General features: G+C 50.4%; 1 protein-coding gene across 2 annotated transcripts; it reads left to right on the top strand.

Moving 5' to 3' along the window:
- On the top strand, positions 1–20,858 carry RDH13 (retinol dehydrogenase 13). Of its 2 annotated transcripts, XM_066374484.1 has the most exons (7): positions 1–183; positions 4,567–4,685; positions 8,792–8,947; positions 13,426–13,530; positions 15,119–15,331; positions 16,362–16,463; positions 19,994–20,858. In XM_066374484.1, exons 1-7 carry the CDS (start codon positions 119–121, stop codon positions 20,200–20,202), a joined length of 969 nt encoding a protein of 322 aa, XP_066230581.1. In that variant the 5' UTR covers positions 1–118; the 3' UTR covers positions 20,203–20,858. The 2 variants fall into 2 exon arrangements, with proteins under 2 accessions (XP_066230581.1, XP_066230582.1); XM_066374485.1 differs by lacking the exon at positions 4,567–4,685 and having other exon boundaries at positions 8–183.
- The last annotated feature ends 2,502 nt before the right edge of the window (positions 20,859–23,360 follow it).

Genomic DNA, 23,360 nt, shown 5'->3' with positions numbered 1-23,360 from the left:
TCCTGGTTCCAGAAGTGCCTGTACCCACTCCACGTGGGTCCAAGGCCGCAAGCGCCTTGGAGCGACTCCAGCGGCGGATCTGCGGGCGGCCCTGTGCTGGATCCCGCTGCCGCCTGGCATGAACCGCTACCTTGTGCCAGTGTCCCTGCTGGGCACGGCGGTGGGTGGCGCTGTGCTGCTCAGGTGAGTATGTGCCCGCCCGGTCTGCAGCCAAAGGAGATAAGGCCCGGTGGTGACCACCAATACCTCGTCCCCCCCAGCCCACCCCATCAGCAGCGCCCCCGGAGAACTTGGGGACAAACTCAAGCCCCGAGATGGCAGGTCATCGCCAAGGTCACCCAAAGGAAGCGGCGGTTTTGGGACCTTGTAAATATTTTGGTCTAGCGGCTTCCGGAGACTTGTAGTTGACAGAATTAATTCATTCAGCAAATATTTATTGAATAGTTCCCATTTGCCACTGGCCAGCTCCAGTGACATGTCTGCCACCTAAACTCTCTTACTCGAAATTGGAGAAACAAATAGACTTGTCCAACTCTGCAGGTATACATCGAATTGCATGGGATGTATACATAGGTCTTGTCTTTCCTAGAATAGTTCACTTAAAACAAACAAAAAACCAAACCAAAACAACGGCTATCAAATATTCTGTAGCAACACCTTCAGTAGAACTTTCTACGGTGATGGAAGTGTTCTATGTTTCTGCTGTGCATTATAATGGCCATCACATGTGGCTCTGAGCAATGTGCTTATGTTATGCTTGCAGTTAACAATATGCTAATATATCGTCACTTAAAAATTTGCTAAGAGGGTCGATCTCATGTCAAGTGTTGTTCCCACAATTAAAAAGAAAAAGAAAAAGGCCTGGCCTGGGTAGTTGAGTTGGTGAGAGCTCCATTTTGCCACACCAAGGGTCTGGGTTCTGTCCCTAGTCCGGGCACATACAATGAATGCATAAGTAAGGAGAACAAGCAAATTGATGTTTCACTCCCTTTCTTTCTCTCTCAAATCAATTAAGAAAAGGATTAACCATATATAATTTTATTAGTTATATAAGAGAAGAGATGGGCTGGGAGTTAGACCGGAAAGTAATTGGAATTTTGAATTACAGTGTACTTTTTTTTTTTTTAAAGGGCATGAAGAATAGTTGGTAAATCTGTTTGAATAATTACCTTTGGGTTTATTTTTCTGCTCTACAATGAAGGTTCATTTCAAACTTGTTACCCTGATCTGATAATGTCTTTTTCATCTAGTTGGCCAGTATCTGGTCATCTATCTGTCTATATATTTAAATTTTACTTATTGATTTTAGAGAGAGAGGAAGAGAAAGAGAGAGAGAGAGACAGACATTGATTTGTTGTTCCATTTATATATGCATTCATTGGTTGATTCTTGTATATGCTCTGACCAGGAATTGAACGTGCAACCGTGGCATATTAGGACGGTGCTCTAACCAACTGAACTACTGGGCCAGGGCTCTTTTTAGTGATATCTATTAATTTATTAAACTACTTTCTGTAATTATGAACTAGTTTTACTGGATAGCTCTATAAAACAATTGCTAATATAAAAAGATTGTAATAAAATACATTGGCCACTGTTTTTATTTTTATTTATATCATTGTCTTTCAGTTCTGAAAAAGCTAAAAAGTAAAAATAGGAGATTACTGATTGCTCTGAGGTGGGGCTGTTTATTTATTTAAAAATTTTTATTTACTGACTTGATTTCAGTGAGAGAGGAAGGGTGAGAGAGAGAGAAACAGAAACATCGAGCTATTTTTTTTTTTTTTTTTGTAGTAGAGACAGAGAGTCAGAGAGAGGGACAGATAGGGACAGACAGGAAGGGAGAGAGATGAGAAATATCAATTTTCGTTGCGGTTCCTTAGTTGTTCATTGATTGATTTCTCATATGTGCCTTGACCAGGGGCTACAGAAGACACGAGTGACCCCTTGCTCGAGCCAGCGACCTTGGGCTCAAGCTGGTGAGCTTTGCTCAAACCAGATGAGCCTGCGCTCAAGCTGGCCATCTTGGGGTGTTGAACCTGGGTCCTCCACATCCCAGTCTGATGCTTTATCCACTGCACCACTGCCTGGTCAGGCCATTGAGCTATTCTTGTATGTGCCCTGACCCGGGATCAAACTGGAAATGTCTGAGCTTCAGGACGATGCTCTAACCAATCCAACTATCTAGCCAGGGCCGGCCTATTTATTTTTAATTAATTTAAATTGAATAGCCTCAGCTGGCTGGTGGCTATAGTAATGTGCAGACCCTTCTCTTGTGTGGAAATGGCATTTTTTATTTTTGCCCCCTGTAAGTGACATTTGGTTGTTTCCAATTTTTAGCCTCTGGGTATTATGGATATAGCAGCAGCATCACGGTCCCCAAGGATGTGTAAGTCCTAGTGCTCAGATGCCACTGAGTTAAGGACTCTGGGGAATCATCCTGAGTTATCCAGGTGATGTTTGTAAGAGGGAAGCAGGAGTGTCAGAGTCAGTCTTTTTTTTTTTTTTTTTGTATTTTTCTGAAGCTGGAAACAGGGAGAGACAGTCAGACAGACTCCCGCATGCGCCCGACCGGGATCCACCCGGCACGCCCACCAGGGGCGATGCTCTGCCCACCAGGGGGTGATGCTCTGCCCATCCTGGGCGTCGCCATGTTGCGACCAGAGCCACTCTAGCGCCTGAGGCAGAGGCCACAGAGCCATCCCCAGCGCCCGGGCCATCTTTGCTCCAATGGAGCCTTGGCTGCGGGAGGGGAAGAGAGAGACAGAGAGGAAGGCGTGGCGGAGGGGTGGAGAAGCAAATGGGTGCTTCTCCTGTGTGCCCTGGCCGGGAATCGAACCCGGGTCCTCCGCACGCTAGGCCGATGCTCTACCGCTGAGCCAACCGGCCAGGGCCTCAGTCTTTTTTTTTTTTAAAAAATATTTTATTTATTGATTTTTAGAGAGAGAGGAGAGAGAGAGAGAGAGAGAGAGAGAGAGAGAAGGGGAGGAGCAGGAAGCATCAACTCCCGTATGTGCCTTGACCAGGCAAGCCCAAGGTTTTGAACTGGCAACCTCAGTGTTCCAGGTTGACGCTTTATCCCACTGCGCCACCACAGGTCAGGCTCAGAGTCAGTCTTGAAGACAAAGGAAGAGACCATGAGCCAAGGAACGGTAGGGGGTACGGGCTAGAAGCTGGAAAAGGCAAGGAAACCGACTCTACCCTGCAGACCCCAGAAGGAACGCAGCCTGACACCTTGATTGTAGCCCCGTGAGACCCATTTCAGACCCTGAGCTGCAGAATTGTAGAATACATTTGCCTGTTTAATAAATAATTAAAAAAAATTTATTGATTGGAGAGAGAGAAGGAGATGGGGAGAGAGAGTGAAGGGAGAAAGAGAGAGAAAGAAAAGAAAGAAAGAAAGAAAGAAAGAGAAAAAAAGAGAGAGGGAAACATCAATTTGTTGTTCCACTTATTTATGCATTCGTTGGTTGATTCTTGTATGTGCCCTGACTGGGGATCGAACCTGCAAACTTGGCGTCTTCAACTGACTGAGCTATCTGGCCAGGGCACATTTGTCTGGTTTTAACCACTTGATACAACAGCCACAGGAAGCAAATACAGTGGCTTTTTTTTTTTTTTTTCCTGAAGCTGGAAACGGGGAGGCAGTCAGACAGACTCCCACATGCGCCTGACTGGGATCCACCCGGCATGCCCACCAGGGGGCGATGCTCTGCCCATCCGGGGCGTCGCCCTATAGCGACCAGAGCCACTCTAGCGCCTGGGGCAGAGGCCAAGGAGCCATCCCCAGCGCCCGGGCCATCTTTTGCTCCAATGGAGCCTCGGCTGCGGGAGGGGAAGAGACAGAGAGGAAGGAGAGGGGGAGGGGTGGAGAAGCAGATGGGTGCCTCTCCTGTGTGCCCTGGCCGGGAATTGAACCCGGGATTTCTGCACGCCAGGCCGACGCTCTACCACTGAGCCTACCGGCCAGGGCCCAGTGGCTCTGTTTTTGTTGTTGTTTAGTGAAAGGAGCGGAGGCAGAGACGGACTCCCATATGCGCCTCTACCGGGATCCACCTGGCATGTCCACTAGGGGGCGATACTCTGCCCATCTGGGGCCCTTGCTCCTTTGCAAACTGAGCTATTTTTTAGCACCTGAGGCGGAGGCCATGGAGCTATCTTCAGTTCCCCGGGGCCAATTTGCAGCAATTGAGCCATGGCTGCAGGAGAAGAGAGAGAGAAAGAGAGAAGCGAGAGGGGGAAGGGTGAAGAAGCAGATGGATGCTTCTCCTGTGTGCCCTGACTGGGAATCAAACACGGGACATCCACACGCTGGGCTAATGCTCTACTGCTGAGCCAGTTGGCCAGGGCCTGCAGTAGGTCTTTATAAAATGACAACTGTCATGGCCTGGAGTCTTCCTCACACCAGGCTGCACGCAACTTTTTACCTGTAACATGACAGCCGCTTCATGGAATCAGGCAGGCAGCATTGTTTCCGTCTTTCCATTGGGGGAGCCCAAGCTCAGAGGGGTCATTCACTTGAGACCAAAGCAGTCCAGGTCACCTGTGGCTGTTTCTTGCCTTCAGGGACTATGTCGCCGGGGGAGCCTGTCCCAGCAAGGCCACCATTCAAGGGAAGACCGTCATTGTGACGGGCGCCAACACGGGCATCGGGAAGCAGACTGCCTTGGAGCTGGCCAGAAGAGGTGAGGCCTTGGGTGGCAGGGACTTGGGGGCTAGGGGACGGGAAGGGACGAAGGAGCACAAGCTGGCAGCTACAGAAGAGTCACAGAGGCATGTCAAGGACAGCACGGGAGCCCTGGCTGGATCGCTCGGTTGGGCGGAGCATCATTCTGGAGCACACAGGTTGCCGGTTCCATTTCCCCCATCAGGGCACGTACAGGAGCGGCTCATGTTCCTGTTTCTCTCTCCCTGCCTCTCTCTCTCTGGAAAAAAAGTGCAGCATCTGGAATATAGTCAATACTGTAATAACTATGTATGGTGCCCAGGTGAGCATTAGACTGACTGGGTTCACTTTGTAAGGTATATAAATGTCTAATCACTATGCTGTACACCTGAAACTAATATATTGAATGTCAATTGTAATTGAAAAATAAAAAAGAGGTGAGGTCCAGCTTTTCCTGCTCCAGGCTCAGGGCAAGAAGAGCCCAACTAAAGAGGGTTGCTTTTCAGGAGATGTCTAGGTCATCCGATTCTTAAAAAAAAGTTTTTCTTTTCTTTTTTAATTTATAGAGAGGGAAAGGTGGGGGGAGAGAGAGAGACATTGATTTGTTGTTTCACTTATTTACGCATTCATTGGTTGATTCTCGTTTGTGACTGGGGGATTGAACCCACAACCTTGGAGTGTCAGGTGATGCTACCAACTGAGCTACCCAGCCAGAGCCAGGTTATTCGATTCTTTTCATTCCAAGTGGCAGAAACAAACTTACACCTGCTTAAGACCCAGGAGAAACTGAGGAGTGTTGGGGGTCCTAGCAGAGGCCATGGATGCTCAGCGTAGTGTCATTTTGGGCTTTTTTTCCTCTGCATTGACCTTGTTTTCTCCTGCTGCAGGCTGGCTCAGAGCCTGGGTCAGAGGTCAGGGTCAAGACCTGGCGTGAGCCACTTCCAGGCTTTCTGGTTAGGCTTTTTTTTTTTTTTTTCAGAGACAGAGAGAGTCAGAGAGAGAGGGACAGATAGGGACAGACAGACAGGAATGGAGAGAGATGAGAAGCATCAATCATTAGTTTTTCGTTGTGACACCTTAGTTGTTCATTGATTGCTTTCTCAAATGTGCCTTGACCGTGGGGCTACAGCAGACCGAGTAACCCCTTGCTCGAGCCAGCAACCTTGGGTCCAAGCTGGTGAGCTTTGCTCAAACCAGATGAGCCTGTGCTCAAGCTGGTGACCTCAGGGTCTCAAACCTGGGTCCTCCGCATCCCAGTCCGACACTCTATCCACTGTGCCACTGCGTGGTCAGGCTGGTTAGGCATTTTTTTTAGCATGCCCTTGGATTTTGGATTTCTTTGATGTTTTTCTTCAGGTCAACTGGGATTTTGGAGGGGTCCCAGGGAGAAGAGGTGCCTTCCTCATTGCTTGAGGGCCCCTTCCTTCCTTTCTTTCTTCCTTCTTTTCTTCCTTACTCTCTCTTTCCTTTTTCTTTTTTCCTTTTTTAATTTTATTTTTATTTATTTTTTTAGGGAGAGGAGGGGAGGCAGAGAGACAGACTCCCGCATGCGCCCTGACTAGGATCCATCCAGCAAGCTCACTAAGGGGTGATGCTCTGCCCATTTGGTGTGTTGTTCAGCAGGTGAAATGTTACATAGCTCACCGTTGCTCAGCAATGGAGCTCTTTTTTACTGCCTGAGATGAGTCTATGGAGCCATCCTCAGTGCCTGGGGCCAACTTGCTCCAATCAAGCCATGGCTGCAAAAGGGGATGGGTGGGGGAAAGGGATGGAGAAGCAAATGGATGCTTCTCCTGTGTGCCCTGACCAGGAATTGAACCTGGGACATTCACACACTGGTCGATGCTCTGCCACTGAGCCAACTGGCCAGGGCTCAGGGTTTCTTTTGAAGTTAGAACCAATGAGGTTTCCTGTGGGGTCAGGCACGAGAAGGGCCTGAACTGCCTGTCCACCTCGGCAATCAGGGCGGAGGCGGGCTGTGATGGGCTTCCCCAAGGGAGGACATGTGCCCCTCCCAGGAAAAAGTGAGAAGGAAAGTTGGGCAGACACACTCAGTGCTGTCCTGGGGACTCAGGGGCCACTAGGAGGATGCATAGATTCTGGGGTCCAGTGAGTTTTGCTGTGGGCCGTGTGAGAGGCCAGTGAGATGTTTAGGAAGCAGCTTGGCTCCTGTGGGCGGGATAAGCCACCCAGGTCAATGCGGTTCTTTCAGTCTGATTTCTGTTCTCACATGTCTAGTTTTTTTTTTACAGACATGGTAAGATTTAATTCACATACCCACAATTTCACCTCCTTAAAGTATACACTTCAAGGATTTTTAATATATTCAGTCATGTAATCATCACCACTCTCAATTAGAACATTTTCATTACCCCAAAAGGAAACCTCTGGCCCTGGCTGGTGGCTCAGTAGATAGAGCATCAGCCTAGTGTATGGACATCCCAAGTGCAATTCCCGACAGGGCACACAGGAGAAGCAACCATCTGTTTCTCTTCCGCTCCCTTTCCCCCTTCTCTCTCTCTCTTCCCCTCCTACAGCCAGTGGCTTGATTGGCTAGAGCTTGGCCCAGGGTGCTGAGGATAGCTGGGTTGGTTCGAGCACATCAGCCTTAGGTGCTAAAAATAGCTTGGTACTTGAGCATCTGCCCAAGACGGTATTGCTGGGTGGATCCTGGTTGGGTTGCATGCAGGAATCTGCCTCTCTATCTCCCTTCCTATCACCTAAACAAACAAACAAACAAATTAAAAAAACAAGAAAAACCTTGCGTTCCTTAACTGCTGTGACCCACGTGATGAGTCTATTCCAGGGTCTTGAGTAGGAATGGTTTCGAAATTGAATGAAAAATAGACAAAGACTTAAAGACATATATAAGATGGATTTCTGGAGAAAGGCACAGCTCCTTGCCAGCAGTAACTTCTGCCCTGGCCAAGCAGCAAAAACATGACCTCCCCCAGAAAAAAAACATCCTTCTTTATTTACTGGATGAGGTGGGCCATTAGCAAATCAATCACGTTTCCAAGGCAACACAAGAAAACCACTAGGTGCAGGAACCCCCCCCCCCCCCCCCAATACTTAACTTACGCAGAGAAGTAACTAGCTTCCAGTCCTTCTGGGGAACATGGGAGGCAGGACAAGCACTGAAGCACAGCCCTTTGCAACTTAATCAGGCAGGTGAGGTGGGGGGTTGGGCAGACTGTCAGCTTACAGTCAGCTTCCAGCACCTCTGTCCCCCAGACTCCAAATTGCAAAATACCCTGTTTATTTTTTTGTCCCCAACACTTAACCACCTGCCTATTCTCCACCTATCCCTAGGAAGCCGTGAATGTCCCTCCCAGGGATTTGCCTGTTCTGAACATTTCACAGAAATGGAATTATACTACGTGTCCTGTACTGTGTGGCTGCTCTCAATCAGCATCGTGCTCGAGGTTGCAGCACGTGTCAGGGCCTCTGTCCTTTTTGGTGGCTGAATAATATTCCGCTGTATGGACAGACTGTGTTCTGTTTATCTCTTCATCCACTGATGGACACTTGGGTTGTTTCCCCCTCTGCGCTGTTGTAAATAGTGCTGCTGTGAACATATTTGTCCACATTTTTGTGTAAGCTTATGTTTTCATTTATGTTGGGTACATACATACCTAGGAGTGGATCGTTTTATTTTTATTTTATTATTTTTTTTTAGCGAGTGAGAGAGAGATCAGACAGGGACAGACAGACAGTAAGGGAGAGAGATGAGAAGCATCAATTCTTTGTTGTGGCACCTTAGTTGTTCATTGATTGCTTTCTCATGTGTGCCTTGACTAGGGGGCTCCAGCAGACCGAGTGACCCCTTGCTCAAGCCAGTGACCTTGGGCCCAAGAGAGTGACTTTTGGGCTCAAGCCAGCAACCATGGGGTCATGCCTATGATTCCATTCTCAAGCCAGTGACCCTGCACTCAAGCCAGTGACCCCGCACTCAAGCCAGTGACCTCGTGCTCAAGCTGGTGAGCCTGCACTCAAGCTGGCAACCTCGGGTTTTGAACCTGGGTCGTCTGTCCCAGGCCCATGTTATACCCACTGCACCACCTCCTGGTCAGGCTAGGAGTGGATCTTTAAAATAAATTTTTTTTTTTGATCCTGAGCTTTTAGGAGGCAACATTATCCTGGCCTGTCGAGACATGGAGAAGTGTGAGGCGGCGGCAAAGGAAATTCGTGGGGAGACCCTGAACCGCCGTGTCAATGCCTGGCACCTGGACTTGGCCTCTCTGAAGTCTGTCCGAGAGTTCGCAGCGAAGATCATTAAAGGTTGGTGGGAGGGTGCTGGCCGTGTGGGCTAAGGTCCCCGGGGGCCAGGCTCTGAGGAGGCTGGAATTAAACCAGGCCTGGAGCTTGAGACCCCACAAAGCCAAGGATGTTTTGTGTCCAGCCCTTTATAGCAGGGGTCCCCAAACTACGGCCCGCGGGCCGCATGCGGCCCTCTGAGGCCATTTATCCGGCTCCCACTGCACTTCCAGAAGAGGCACCTCTTTCATTGGTGGTCAGTGAGAGGAGCATAGTTCCCATTGAAATACTGGTCATTTTGTTGATTTAAATTTACTTGTTCTTTATTTTAAATATTGTATTTGTTCCCGTTTTGTTTTTTTACTTTAAAATAAGATATGTGCAGTGTGCATAGGGATTTGTTTATAGTTTTTTTTATAGTCTGGCCCTCCAACGGTCTGAGGGACAGTGAACTGGCCCCCTGTGTAAAAAGTTTGGGGACCTCTGCTTTATAGAGAAAGTCTACTGACTCCTGCTTTATGGGAAAACAAAGGCATTAGCTTGGCTCCTATAGGAAGAGGCTGGGATGCCACGCGGAGGAAGAGTTAGCCGGGGTGTGGGTGGGGCAAAGACAGTGATTCATCTGTTGTCTCCTGAGGCTTTCAGTCTCTCGGGGTGACACCGGGGACACTCAGATGAGTCAGATTCAGGCTGCACTTCTTAGGAGCACCCGGTCCTGTGGGGACACGGCTATGACAATCCTTGCCCCTCTGGAGGACCCACAGTCACAGTGCAGGGTCCCTGGACCTCCCTGGAAGAAATGTCCTTCCTGGAAAATCCAAGGCTCAGGCTTGAGCTTTCCTGCACTTGTCACGTTGATTGGTGATTCAGTCATTTGGCTTCCCGCCCGGGGTTCTCAGAACTGTTCACGTATTTTTTTGTTTTTTTGAATAGGAATAACGTCAACAGCTTTAAATGTTCAGAAAGTACAAGAGAGGAGATGGCTAAATGTCTCCCTGCCACGCCTGCCCCTAGCTCCCAGCTGCCTTCCTCACTTGTCTGCAATGCGCATGTACCTTTCTGGAGGCTGCTTATGCGTTTTATTAGGCAGACAGGTGCATCGCTGTCCCGTGGCCTTTTTGTACAGATTGGAGCTTGTTGTACGCCAGGTGCTGCCCTGCCTTTTTCTCTCCGAGTCTCTCACAGATCCCTGCAGGTAGCTCTCTCATTTCTGTGCCTACATTGTCTCCCTCCCTCCCTCCCTCCTTCTCTCCTTCCCTCCCTCCTTCTCTCCTTCCCTCCCTCCCTTTCTTCCTTCTCTCCTTCCCTCCCTCCTTTCCTTCCTTCTTTCCTTCCTTCCTCTTCTTTCCCTCCCTCCTTTCTTCCCTCTCTCCCTCCCTTCTTTCTTTCTTCTTTCCTTTTTTTCTTTTCTCTCTCTCTCTTTCTCTCTTTCTTTCTTCTTCTTTTTTTTTTCTTCTTTCTTTCTTCTTAAAATTACTCAGTGAGAGGAAGGGAGGCAGAGACAGACTCCAGCATGTGCCTCGACCAGAATCTACCCAGCAAGCCCATTTGGGGCATTACTCCATTGCTCAGCAACTGAACTCTTCTTAGCACCTGAGGCGGAGGCCATGGAGCCTTCCTCAGTGCCTGGAGGCCAACTTGCTCCAGTCAAACCAAGGCTGCAGGAGGGGAAGAGAGGTGTGGAGAAGCAGATGGGCGCTTCTCCTGTGTGCCCTGACCGGGAGTTGAACCCGGGACGTCCACACACTGGGCCAACACTCTACGACTGAGTCAACTGGCCAGGGCCTCTTTATTCTTTTCTTGTGGCAACATTGTATTTAATTTTTTTTTCTTGGGGCTACAGTGCATTTCTTTATTCTTTTCTTGGGGCCGCACTGTGTTTCATTGTGTGGCTCTTGACAGGTTGGCTGTTTGGCTTCCACCTTTTCCGCTGCTAATGTCCCCATGTCCTCATGGTCACGTTATTTGTCACACATAATCATATCAGCAGGTCTTAGAGACAGCCTCTTCCTCCCCACCTGGCTCCGTGTTAAATAGAAGCAGGGAAGCTAGCTGGGGGACAAAGGAGCTCAGGAGAAGTGAACCAATAAACATTTATGGTTGTTTTTTTATTTTTAAACCTCCAATGCAAAGAAATGAAAAAAATGTATAAAATTTGGAAGAGTAAAGGGGATCTAAACACCACTGATCCCACACCAACCCCGAGGGAGTCACTGTTAACCTTTCCCCACGATGTCGAGAAGTGTTCATTGTGAAAAAATAGCTCTTTATTTTAACAATACAAGTTAATAACACGCAGGAAGAATTGCAGAGGGGGAAACTGAGTCACAGAGGTGCTGTGTGATTGGCCGAGCTCAGACAGCTGCCCAGGCTAGAGGCGGGGTTGGAACCCTGATCTGACGGGCTCCAGAGTTTGCATTCCTGATGGTTGGGCTACGCCCCTCCCCCCAAATACAGAGCAATGCAGAGGGGCTGTTTATTAGGTGCTAGGTGACCAATTTGCCATTTCCATTGATCTTTTGGGAGTGTTATGGATTCGTTCATGTCTCCCCTCAGAAAGATGTATTCTTTGGGGGTCCTCACTCCCAGGAGCTCGGAATGTGACCTTGCATAGAGATGGGGTCTTTACAGAGGTCATCAAGTGAACCTGAGGTCGTTAGGTGGGTCCTGACGCAATCTGACTGGTGTCCTTCGAAGAAGGGGAGATTAGGATCCAGACACACAGAGGAACAACCATGTGAGGACACAGGAACAAGACAGCTGTCGACAAGCCGAGGAGAGGTGCAGGGAAGTGATCTCCCTCATGGTCTTAGAGGAAACCAGCCCTGTGACACCTTCCAGCCTCCGGGACATGCATTTCTGTTGCTCAAGCTGCCCCGTGTGTGGCCAGGAGCCTGAGCTCAGGCTGCGGCAGGGCTGCAGGGGTCGAAGCCTTCCTCACTGCCCCAGCCTCTGGTGCAGGTCGTCCATCCTGGCGGTCCCTGGCTCATAGCAGCACCTCTCCACTCTGCCTTCGGTATCGCACCACGGATTCCCCGTGTGGGGTGTCTGTGTCTAGACTTCCCTTTTGTAGGAGGACACCAGTCATGTTGGAAGAGGGCCCACCTGATGACCTCAGGTTTACTTGATAACTTCTGCAAAGACTCCATTTTTGTTTTTGTTTTTGTTTTTGGCAGAGACAGAGAGAGATGGAGAGAGGGACAGATAAGGACAGACATACAGGAAGGGAGAGAGATGAGAAGCATCAATTCTTCATTGTAGCACCACCTTAGTTGTTTATTGATTGCTTTCTCATATGTGCCTTGATGGCAGGCTACAGCAGAGCGAGTGACCCCTTGCTCAAGCCAGTGACCTTGGGCTCAAGCCAGCGACCTTGGGCTCAAGCCAGCGACTTTTGGGCTCAAGCCAGCAACCTTGGGCTCAAGCCAGCGACTTTTGGGCTCAAGCCAGAGACCATGAGGTCATGTCTATGATCCCATGCTTAAGCCAGTGACCCTGCACTCAAGCTGGTGAGCTTACACTCAAGCTGGCAACCTTGGGATTTCAAACCTGGGTCCTCTGTGTCCCAGTCCGACACTCTATCCACTGCACCACTGCCTGGTCAGGCATCTTTTTTTAAATTAAGTGAGAGATGGGGAGGCAGGGAGGCAGAGAGACAGACTCTTGTATGTGCCCCGATCCAACCATCGAAGTTCCCAACAGGGCGATGCTCTGCTCATCTGGGGCCACTGCTCCCACTACTCAGCAACTGAGCTATTTCAGCGCCAGAGGCAAGGATATATAGCCATCCTCAGCGCCCGGGGCCAACTTTGCTTGAACTATTTGAGCCATGGCTGTAGGAGAGGGAGAGGGAGAGAGAGCAAAAGAGGGAGGAGGAGGAAGGGGAGGGGTGGAAAAGCAGATGGTCACTTCCTCTGTGTGTCCTGACTGGGAATTGAACCTGGGACTTTCACACCCAGGGCTGATGCTCTACTGCTGAGCCAACTGGCTAGAGCTGAGACTCCATTTTTAAAGAAAGGTCATATTCGGCCCTGGCCGGTTGGCTCAGTGGTAGAGAGTTGGCCTGGTGTGCAGAAGTCCCGGGTTCGATTCCTGGCCAGGGCACACAGGAGAAGCGCCCATCTGCTTCTGCACCCCTCCCCCTCTCCTTCCTCTCTGTCTCTCTCTTCCCCTCCTGCAGCCAAGGCTCCATTGGAGCAAAGATGGCCCGGGCGCTGAGGATGGCTCTGTGGCCTCTGCCTCAGGCGCTAGAATGGCTCTGGTTGTGACAGAGCAACACCCTAGATGGGCAGAGCATCGCCCCTGGTGGGCGTGCCGGGTGGATCCCGGTTGGGTGCATGCAGGAGTCTGTCTGACTGCCTCCCTGTTTCCGGCTTCAGAAAAAAAGAAAAAAAAGAAAAGTCATGTTCACAAGCCTCAGGTGGATGCGAATGTTTGGGGGACATTGTTCAGTCCAGCATGGGCATGGAGCTGACATGTCTACCCTGACCCCTGTCTTTCAGAGGAGGAGAGTGTGCACATCCTGATCAACAACGCGGCTGTGATGCGGTGCCCACACTGGACAACCGAGGACGGCTTCGAGATGCAGCTGGGTGTTAACCACCTGGGTGAGGCCACTGGCTGTGTGCTGTGGGGATCTGTGAGGGACCTGATGGGTGTCCCTAGTGGGTCAGACACAGGCTCTGGGAGGGGGTGGCCTCCTTCCTCTCCATGTTGACCGGTGGCCCTTCATGGGGTCACCCGGCTGCTCAGGGAGTTGCCTGTTCCTTGTTGAGTGCTCGGAAAGTCTTCAGGGTCCTCCATCAGTCTCTCAATCTTTTATCCCTTTGTCTGTCCTTCAGTCTCAGTCTGTCCTTTAGTCACTCTGTCAGTTTATGTGTTATCACCCTGACTGTACCTGGGGTTCTGTTAGTAAGGGCCAGGGGACAGTGGGCACATTGGTTCAAGGCCCACCCTAATGACCTTACTTTTACTTAATTTTTTTTGTAAAGACCCTGTCTCCAAATGAGGTCACATCCTGAGGTTCTGGAGGGTACGACTTCAACGTATTTTTTGGGGGGGAGTGGAGAGAGACAACTCAACCCTTAATACACATTACTATCATTCATGCCCAATTGGTGAGGACTCAGTCACATGACTAGATCTAGTTGCAAAGGAGTCTGGGAAAGGTAGTCTTTCACTGGGCTGTCTTGGGTACAGCTAAAAAAATTTTTTTTCTTTTTTCTTTTTACAGAGACAGAGAGTCAGAGAGAGGGATAGATAGGGACAGACAGGAACGGAGAGAGATGAGAAGCATCAATCATTAGTTTTTTGTTGTGACACCTTAGTTGTTCATTGATTGCTTTCTCATATGTGCCTTGACTGTGGGTCTTCAGCAGACCGAGTAACCCCTTGCTCGAGCCAGAGACCTTGGGTCCAAGCTGCTGAGCTTTTGCTCAAACCAGATGAGCCTGCGCTCAAGCTGGCGACCTCGGGGGTCTCAAACCTGGTCTTCCGCATCCCAGTCTGACGCTCTATCCACTACGCTACCTACTACCTGGTCAGCCCAGCTAAAAATTTTATTACTGGAGAAGTGGAGAGCCCTGGCTGGGTAGCTCCATTGGTTAGAGCCTCCTCCAGATATGCCAAGGTTGCAAGTTCAATTCCCAGTCAGGGCATATACAAGAATTAACCAATGAATGCATCAATAAGTGGAATAAGAAATCAATGTTTTTTTCTCTCTCTATCTTTAAAATCAATAAAAAAGAAAAAAAAAAGAACCAACCAATGAATGTACGAGTAAGTGGAACAAAAAGATTGATGTTTCTCTTTCTTTCATTTCCTCTCTTTCTCTAAAAATAAAAGAAGTGGAGAAAAAATTTTGGGAGTCAGAAGGCAGCCTCTTCTCAGCTGACCTCATAGGACTTGACATTTGAGGCTGGATAATTCCTTGTGGGGACTGTCCTATGTGTCACGGGGTGTTGAGCAGCATTCTTGGCTTCCATCCACTAGATGGCAGCAGGGTCCCTATTCTCTGCAGTTGTGACCATCAAAATTGTCTCCAGATAATTGCCAAATGTCCCCTGGGAGGCCATATTGCTTCCTGCTAAGAACCATGAGTTACTGGAAGGGTGAGATAAGGTAATGTTCTCAGCATGCTTCTAGGCACATGGTAAGAGGTTAAGGACCGTTATCTTTTTGTCATCTTTCATCCAGGTCACTTTCTTCTGACAAACTTACTGCTGGACAAGCTGAAGGCCTCGGCCCCTTCACGGATCATCAACCTCTCATCCTTAGCCCACATTGCTGGGCACATCGACTTTGATGACCTGAACTGGGAGAAGAGGAAGTATGACACTAAAGCAGCCTACTGCCAGAGTAAGCTGGCTGTTGTACTCTTCACCAAGGAGCTGAGCCGGCAGCTACAAGGTGCTTGTGTGTGACGTCCCTTTTCCTTTAGCTCAGAACCCGGAACAGTCCTACTGTGACCTTGGGTGGATGGGAGGTCAAGCATTGGTTCTAGGACAGTGTAAGCAAATGCATGACACATATACTACCAGGCTCCCTGTGGTGCCTAAAGCAGCAATCATTCATCAATCACATATGGCCAGGTTCCTTGTTGGTGCCTGAAGCAGACATTACTAATCAATCACATATCACCAGGCTCCCTGCTGGTGCCTGAAGCAGACATCACTAATCAATCACATACCACCAGGCTCCCTGCTGGTGCCTGAAGCAAACATCACTAAACAACCACACACTACCAGGCTCCCTTATGGTGCCTGAGGCAGACATCACTAATCAATCACATACCACCAGACTCCCTGCTGGTGCCTGAAAGCAGACAGCACTAATCAATCATGTCTTCTTTCCTACTCATCCAGGTTCTCTAAGCCAAGGGGGACATTTGGTAATATCTGGAGACACTTCTGGCTGTCACTTTGGGGGTGGGTGTTGCTACTGGCATCTAGTGGACAAAAGCCAGGGATAATGCTCGACATCTCTAGTGCACGAGTTAGAGAATAATTGGCTCTCAGTGTCCATAGTGCTAACACTGAAAAGTCTGCCGTTTGCCCTTGCTTCTCATAGAAGGTGCGTGGACCAGCAGTGTTAGCTCACCTGGGAGCTTATCAGACCCCACCCTGACCCACTGCTTCAGACCCTCTGGGGGTGGGCTCAGCAGTCTGGGTTTCTCAAGCTCTCCACGTGATTTTGACACACACTCGGGTTGAGAGGCTCTGCTCTGGGCGGCCATATGACAGACCTGCCTTGGAAGATCAAACCACCTGGCATGGCTGGTTCAGAGCTAGAGGGTGTTGTGGGTTCAAGGGCAGGAAACGGGGGAGCCCCAGAGCTCAGGGTGGACAGCATCAGGCTTCCTGGTAGGGAGTGAGTCTGGCATCTGTCCCTCACCTCATCTCTGCCCCTCACCTCACCTCCTGTTCTCTTCTCCTCCCAGGCACGGGTGTGACTGTCAACGCTCTGCACCCTGGCGTGGCCAGGACAGAGCTGGGCAGACATACGGGCATGCATAATTCTGCCTTCTCCAGCTTCACACTTGGTAAGTCCCCTCACTGAACCCCTGCCCTCCCAGCTTGGGGTCTGGGCACCTCCTTCAGTGTATTAGTCAGGACCAGTGGGATGTGTGTGTGTGTGTGTGTGTGTGTGTGTATTTAGAAGAATTTTTTTGTGTGTGACAGAGACAGAGAGAGGGACAGATAGAGACAGACCCACAGGAAGGGAGAGAGATGAGAAGCATCAATTCTTCATTGCAGCTTCTTAGTTGTTCATTGATTGCTTTCTCATATGTGCCTTGACCGGGGGCGGGGGGAGGCTACAGCAGACCGAGTGACCCTTTGCTCAAGCCAGCGACCTTGGGCTCACACTGGTGAGCCTTGCTCGAACCAGATGAGCCTGCGCTCAAGCTGGTGACCTTGGGATCTCAAACCTGGGTCCTCCGCGTTCCAGTCTGACGCTCTATCCACTGTGCCAATGCCCGGTCAGGCTAGAAGGATTCTTTTAAAAGATTTTATTTATTGATTTTACAGCAAGAAGTGGGGGAGGGTGAGAAGTATCAAGTCATAGTTGCTTCACTTTAGTTGTTTATTGATTGCTTGTAGTATGTGCCTTGACTGGGCAAGCCCAGGGTTTCTAACTGGTGACCTCAGCATTCTATGTCAGTGCTCTATCCACTGCGCCACCACAGGCCAGGCTTAGAAGTCTTTAAATTTTTTTTTTTTTTTTTTTGTATTTGTCTGAAGCTGGAAACCGGGAGAGACAGTCAGACAGACTCCCGCATGCGCCCGACCGGGATCCACCCGGCACGCCCACCAGGGGTGACGCTCTGCCCACCAGGGGGCGATGCTCTGCCCCTCCGGGGCGTCGCTCTGCCGCGACCAGAGCCACTCTAGCGCCTGGGGCAGAGGCCAAGGAGCCATCCCCAGCGCCCGGGCCATCTTTGCTCCAATGGAGCCTCGGCTGCGGGAGGGGAAGAGAGAGACAGAGAGGAAGGAGGGGGTGGGGGTGGAGAAGCAGATGGGCGCTTCTCCTGTGTGCCCTGGCCGGGAATCGAACCCGGGTCCCCTGCATGCCAGGCCAACGCTCTACCGCTGAGCCAACCAACCGGCCAGGGCTAAATTTTATTTTTATTTTTTATTTTATTTTATTTTATTTTTTTATTTTATTTATTTATTTTTAGAGAGGAGAGAGAGAGGGAGAGAGAGGAGAGAGAGACAGAGAGAGAGGGGGAGGAGCTGGAAGCATCAACTCTCATATGTGCCCTGACCAGGCAAGCCCAGGGTTTCGAACCGGCGACCTCAGCATATCCAGGTTGACGCTTTATCCACTGCGCCACCACAGGTCAGGCTAGAAGTCTTTATTAGGAGAATCTGGCTCACAGTTTATGGAGGCTGAGACGTCCCACAATCTGCTCATCTCTGGTCACGCCCTCCCAGACAGACACACTCAGAAATAAGGTTTGGCCAGCTCTCTGGTTGTCCGTCAGCCCAGTCAGGTTGACATGAAGTTAACATCACACTCAGAGACTATCTCTGGGAACTTGCTCTGCTCCCTCCCCTGTATCATTCATGGTACCAAGAACAAGTCACTTTTCTATGTGGAGCTGGCCTGCCATCCTTAGTATAGCCCCAGGATACAGCCCAGAGCCTGGGTGACTGATGGGAAACCCACATCTCAGAATGGGGGGGGCTCAGCCCTGGCCAGCTAGCTCAGCGGTAGAGCATGGGCCTGGTGTGTGGAGGTCCTGGGTTCGAGTCCCAGCCAGGTCACACAGGAGAAGCACCCATCTGCTTCTCCACCCTTCCCCCTCTTCTTTCTCTCTGTCTCTCTCTTCCCTTCCCGCAGCCAAGGCTCCACTGGCGTAAAGTTAGCCCCAGGTGCTGAGGACGGCTCCATGGCCTCTGCCTCAGGCACTAGAATGGCTCCAGTTGCAACAGAGCAACGCCCCAGATAGGCAGAGCATCGCCCCCTGGTTGGCATGTTGGGTGGATCCAGGTCGGGGGCATGTAGGAGTCTGTCTCCTTGCCTCCCTGGTTCTGACTTCAGAAAAATACCAAATAAATAAATAAAAGGAAAGGCGGGGCCCTGGAGCCAACTCCTGGTGTCCCACTGTGCTCAGGGTCACCTCAGCTTCACTGAAACCTTGCTGTGCCACCCAGGGGAGTGACTCCACTTCTCTGAGGCTCCATGTCCTCATGCAGAGGGAGAGACAGAATAGTCTTTGTGTCACTGTCACTCAGAGGATTAGATGGGACCGCCATAAAAGGGCCGGCACAGTACCTGGCCCAGATGTAAGTGGAATAAATAATTAGAACTTTTTTTTTTTTTTTTTTACAGAGACAGAGAGTGAGTTAGAGAGAGGGATAGACAGGGATAGACAGACAGGAACAGAGAGAGATGAGAAGCACCAATCATTAGTTTTTCATTGCGCGTTGCAACACCTTAGTTGTTCATTGATTGCTTTCTTATATGTGCCTTGACTGCGGGCCTTCAGCAGACCGAGTAACCCCTTGCTGGAGCCAGCGACCTTGGGTTCAAGCTGGTGAGCCTAGCTCATACCAGATGAGCCTGCGCTCAAGCTGGCAACCTCGGGGTCTCGAACCTGGGTCCTCTGCATCCCAGTCCGACGCTCTATCCACTGCGCCACCACCTGGTCAGGCAATAATTAGAACTTTTTATCTAGCATTTGTAATCGTGGAAAACATTTAGTGAGTGGGTGCCAGGTGTAGGATCTCATGCTGAGGCTAGTACTGGAAAAAGTTATTTTAAGGCAAGATGGAATAGTGGGCGGGCGGGGGGACTTGGGGCTGATGGAAAAGAGGCAGAGCTTTGACTCACCTGTGGAGGCACAGTGGATAAAGTGTCAACCTGGAATGCTGAGGTTGTCGATTCAAAACCCCGGGCTTGCCTGGTCAGGGCAAACACGAGAAGCAACTACTATGAGTGGATACTTCCTGCTACTCACCATGCCCCCCTCTCTCCTCTCTCTCTAAACAAACAAACAAACAAACAAACAAGCAAGTAAAGAAAAAAACCTCTGACTGGTGGTGGCACAGTGAATAGAGCATTGACCTGGGATGTTGAGGACCCAGATTTGAAATCCCAAGGTCGCCGGCTTAAGTGTGGGATCATAGACATGACCCCATGGTCGCTGGCTTGAAGCCCAAGGTCACAGGCTTGAGCAAGAGGTCATTGGCTCAGCTGAAGCCCTCTGATCAAGGCACATATGAGAAAGCAATCAATGAACAACTAAGTTGTTGCTTCAATGAACAACTATGAGTTGATGCTTCTCATCCCTCTTCTGCCTGTTGTGCATGCTCACTCTCTCTAAAAAAAAAAAAAAAAAAAAAGCTGTTTGCCCAGGAAAATCCAGGGGGGCTTCCTGGGAGAGGTGGCTTTTGGACTTATCTCTGCTAGGCAAGGTGGAGGGAACCACAGGAGCAAAAGCTTGGAGGAGGGCTCTGTGGGGCTCTAGACCAGCCTCAGTGGGCCTGTGTCCTGGGGTGGAGAAGGGCTTGCTGTATCCTCCTCTCTGAATGTGTGTGACTGACCGCTCCCTGGGCCTGACTGCAGGGCCCATCTTCTGGCTGTTGGTCAAGAGCCCCCAGCTGGCAGCCCAGCCCAGCACCTACCTGGCAGTGGCCGAGGAACTGGCGGGTGTTTCTGGAAAGTACTTCGATGGACTCAAAGAGAAGGCTCCAGCCCCAGAGGCTGAGGACGAGGAAGTCGCCAGGAGGCTTTGGGCTGAAAGTGCCCGCCTTGTGGGCTTGAAGGTGTCCTAGGGGGTTCTCTGTGTGGGGACAGCCCCTCCTCAGATAACCTGGGAGCAAGCATGAAAACTGGTACAGGGGCCGACTCATAAAGGATGGAGCCCCAAGCCCAAGGCTGGCTGCCATGTCCACCTCATCCTTTAGGCGGCAGTATTGGCATTAGGAGCCTCAAGATTGAGAGACCTGCCTGCCATACCGGCAGCATTGGCCAAGTCTTAAGATGAAGGACAGCATCTGGCGGCTATGCTTGAAGCAACCGCTAGGTGGCAGCATTGCCCTTTTTTTTCTCTCTCTCTCCCCACCCCTTTTCTGGCCACAGTGGGTGGACTTTAGGTGGGCACCTGGCCCAGGGGCTGCCACAGGTGTGCCTTCGTTGGGATTCTAAAGTGGGAACTGCTGAGGGGGGAGCCTGCTCCCTCTGATGTGGACCGCAGTGGGGGACAGGTTGTCTCAGAGACCCGGGCCAGCTGTAGGTGTCCCCTGAGAACAGGCCGCCACAGAGCTGACCTGTTTGTTGTCCTCGAGTCACAGCTGGACAGTGTGAGCAATGTACCAACTGCTGCTGTTGCTGCTGCGGACCCAGGAGGCCTGGGGCCGTGACCTTCCTTTGCCCTGCTGACTCACACTTGCTCTTTAGTAATACTACAAATAAATCTAGCTGAGTCACAGGCTATGATTCTTCTCTCCGTGTACGGGATAGGGGTGAGGGGGAAGTGTGGAGGAGCCAAACAGAAACAACTCATGGATTTCGTCCCTGTGGGAAGCACAGATGCCGGTTACAATAGTCTCAGACCCGTAAACCAACCAAACGTGCAGATGTTTAGAAAGGGAAGGTCCCCTTCCACCTTTCCCACTGCGACCGCTGTTGAAGTCTGGGTGCCTTCGGTGTTAGAAACGGGGCTGGCGCTCCGCTCAGGCACAGAATGGAGGGCGGGGCCTGGCATGTTTTAATGTTAGAAAAACTTAAATTTTATTTTGAAGATCTTATTTATTGAGTTTACAGAGGGGGAGGGGGATGAGAAGCAGTTGCTTCACTATAGCTGTTCTTAAGTTGCTTCTCATCTGTGCCTTGACCAGGCAAGCCCAGGAGTTTTTTTTGTTTGTTTGTTTGTTTTTTTTCAGGGACAGAGATAGAGTCAGAAAGGGATAGACAGGGACAGACAGACAGGAACGGAGAGATGAGAAGCATCAATCATCAGTTTTTCGTTGCGACACCTTAGTTGTTCATTGATTGCTTTCTCACATGTGCCTTGACTGTGGGCCTTCAGCAGACCGAGCAACCCCTTGCTCAAGCCTGCGACTTTGGGTCCAAGCTGGTGGGCTTTTTGCTCAAGCCAGATGAGCCCACGCTCAAGCTGGCGACCTCGGGGTCTTGAACCTGGGTCTTCCGCATCCCAGTCTGACGCTCTATCCACTGTGCCACTGCCTGGTCAGGCAAGCCCAGGTTTTTTTTTGTTGTTGTTTTTTAAAGTTTTTAAAATTTATTCATTTTGAGAGAGAGATAGGAAGAGAGAGAGAGAGAGAGAGAGAGAGAGAGAGAGAGAAGGGGGAGGAAGGAGCAGGAAGCATCAACTCCCACATGTGCCTTGACCAGGCAAGCCCAGGGTTTTAAACTGGCGACCTCAGCATTCTAGGTTGACACTTTATCCACTGTGCCACTACAGATCAGGCTGGTTTTTTTTTTTTTTTTTTTTTCTGAAGTGAGAAGTGGGGAGGCAGAGAGACAGACTCCCGCATATGCCTGATCGGGATCCACCCAGCATGCCCACAGGGGCGATGCTCTGCCCATCTGGGGCGTTGCTTCTTTGCAACCGGAGCCATTCTAGCGCCTGAGGAGGAGGTCATGGAGCCGTCCTCATGGCTCGGGCCAACTTTGCTCCAATGGAACCTTGGCTGCGGGAGGGGAAGAAAGAGAGAGAGGAAGGAGAGGGGGGAGGGTGGAGAAGCAGATGGGTGTTTCTTCTGTGTGCCCTGGCCGGGAATCGAACCTGGGACTTTCATGCTCTGGGCCGATGCTCTACCGCTGAGCCAGCTGGCCAGAGTAAACCTGTATAGTTTTATTAACCAAGGTCACCCCAATACATACTGGGGATTGGGGTGAGGACACCTTTGGGAGGGGCCACCGTTCTGCCCGTCACACTGTCCCCTCCAAAAACCTTTCTAAGTTTTCCTCATGACTGGGAGCTTCCCTTCTGTGGTCCCCACCAATTCCTTTCTGCTTAAATAGAGCGGAATCAGCCACAGCTGCATTGCAGCGAATCAACTGAGAGGAGATATTATCACGGACTCCCTGCTACCCACCCTTAGAGGAAGGAAGGGGAGCCCTGGCCAGGTCGTCCGTTGAGCATCAGGGCACCTACAAGAAGCAACCAGTGAATGCTTAAATAAGTGGAACGACAGATTGAGGCTTCTCTCTCTCTCCCTTACTCTCTAAAATCAATTAAAAAATCAAGGGGTGTCTTAGCAAGAAGAAGAGTGGGTGCAGATGAAAAGGGAAAAGGCCTGTCTGTCATGTAGCCACATGTGACGCGACCTGGGGCGGATTCTGGCCACAGACTCTGTCGACCCACATCCGCTTCCTTTCCAAACCGAGAAACCCCGACGACCACAGACACTGACACACAAAGCGACGTCATCCTCCGCTGTGTCCCCCGAAGGCTTTGAGGTGGCTCACGAGCCCAGCTATAACCTCCGCAGATGAAAGATGATCAAAACCAATCTAAAAACCCTCAAAACCCACAGACGTCCAAACAGGTGGTTGTGGCAAAGTAACCAGCCAACCGAGGAAGCCAGTGAGGAGGGGCGGGTGGGCTTGGAGGCTTCTCAAAAAAGGAACCCAGGTCCGGGTGAAGCCTTCCTATGTCCTTTGGGGGGCTGGGGATTGCACCAGGATGCCAAGGGCTGCTGGGACAGGACATACCTGACGGTGTCAGCGAGGATGGTGCCCCCCACCCCCCAGCACGAGGTAGAAGGAAGGCTATTTAAAAAATTTACTTATTGATTGATTTTTAGAGAGGGGAGGGGGGTGGAGAGTGGAGAAGTGGGAAGCATAGTTGCTTTTCACATGTGCTTTAACCGGGCAAGCCTGAGGTTTTGAACCGGCGCCCTCAGCATTCCAGGTGGACGCTTTATCCACTGTGCCACCACAGGTCAAGGGGTAAGGCTATTTT

Source organism: Saccopteryx leptura, chromosome 3 (genome assembly GCF_036850995.1).
Source record: "Saccopteryx leptura isolate mSacLep1 chromosome 3, mSacLep1_pri_phased_curated, whole genome shotgun sequence".
NCBI lineage: Eukaryota > Metazoa > Chordata > Mammalia > Chiroptera > Emballonuridae > Saccopteryx > Saccopteryx leptura.
The sequence above is the reverse complement of the archived record's forward strand: the minus strand, read 5'-3'. Positions and strand labels throughout refer to the sequence as shown.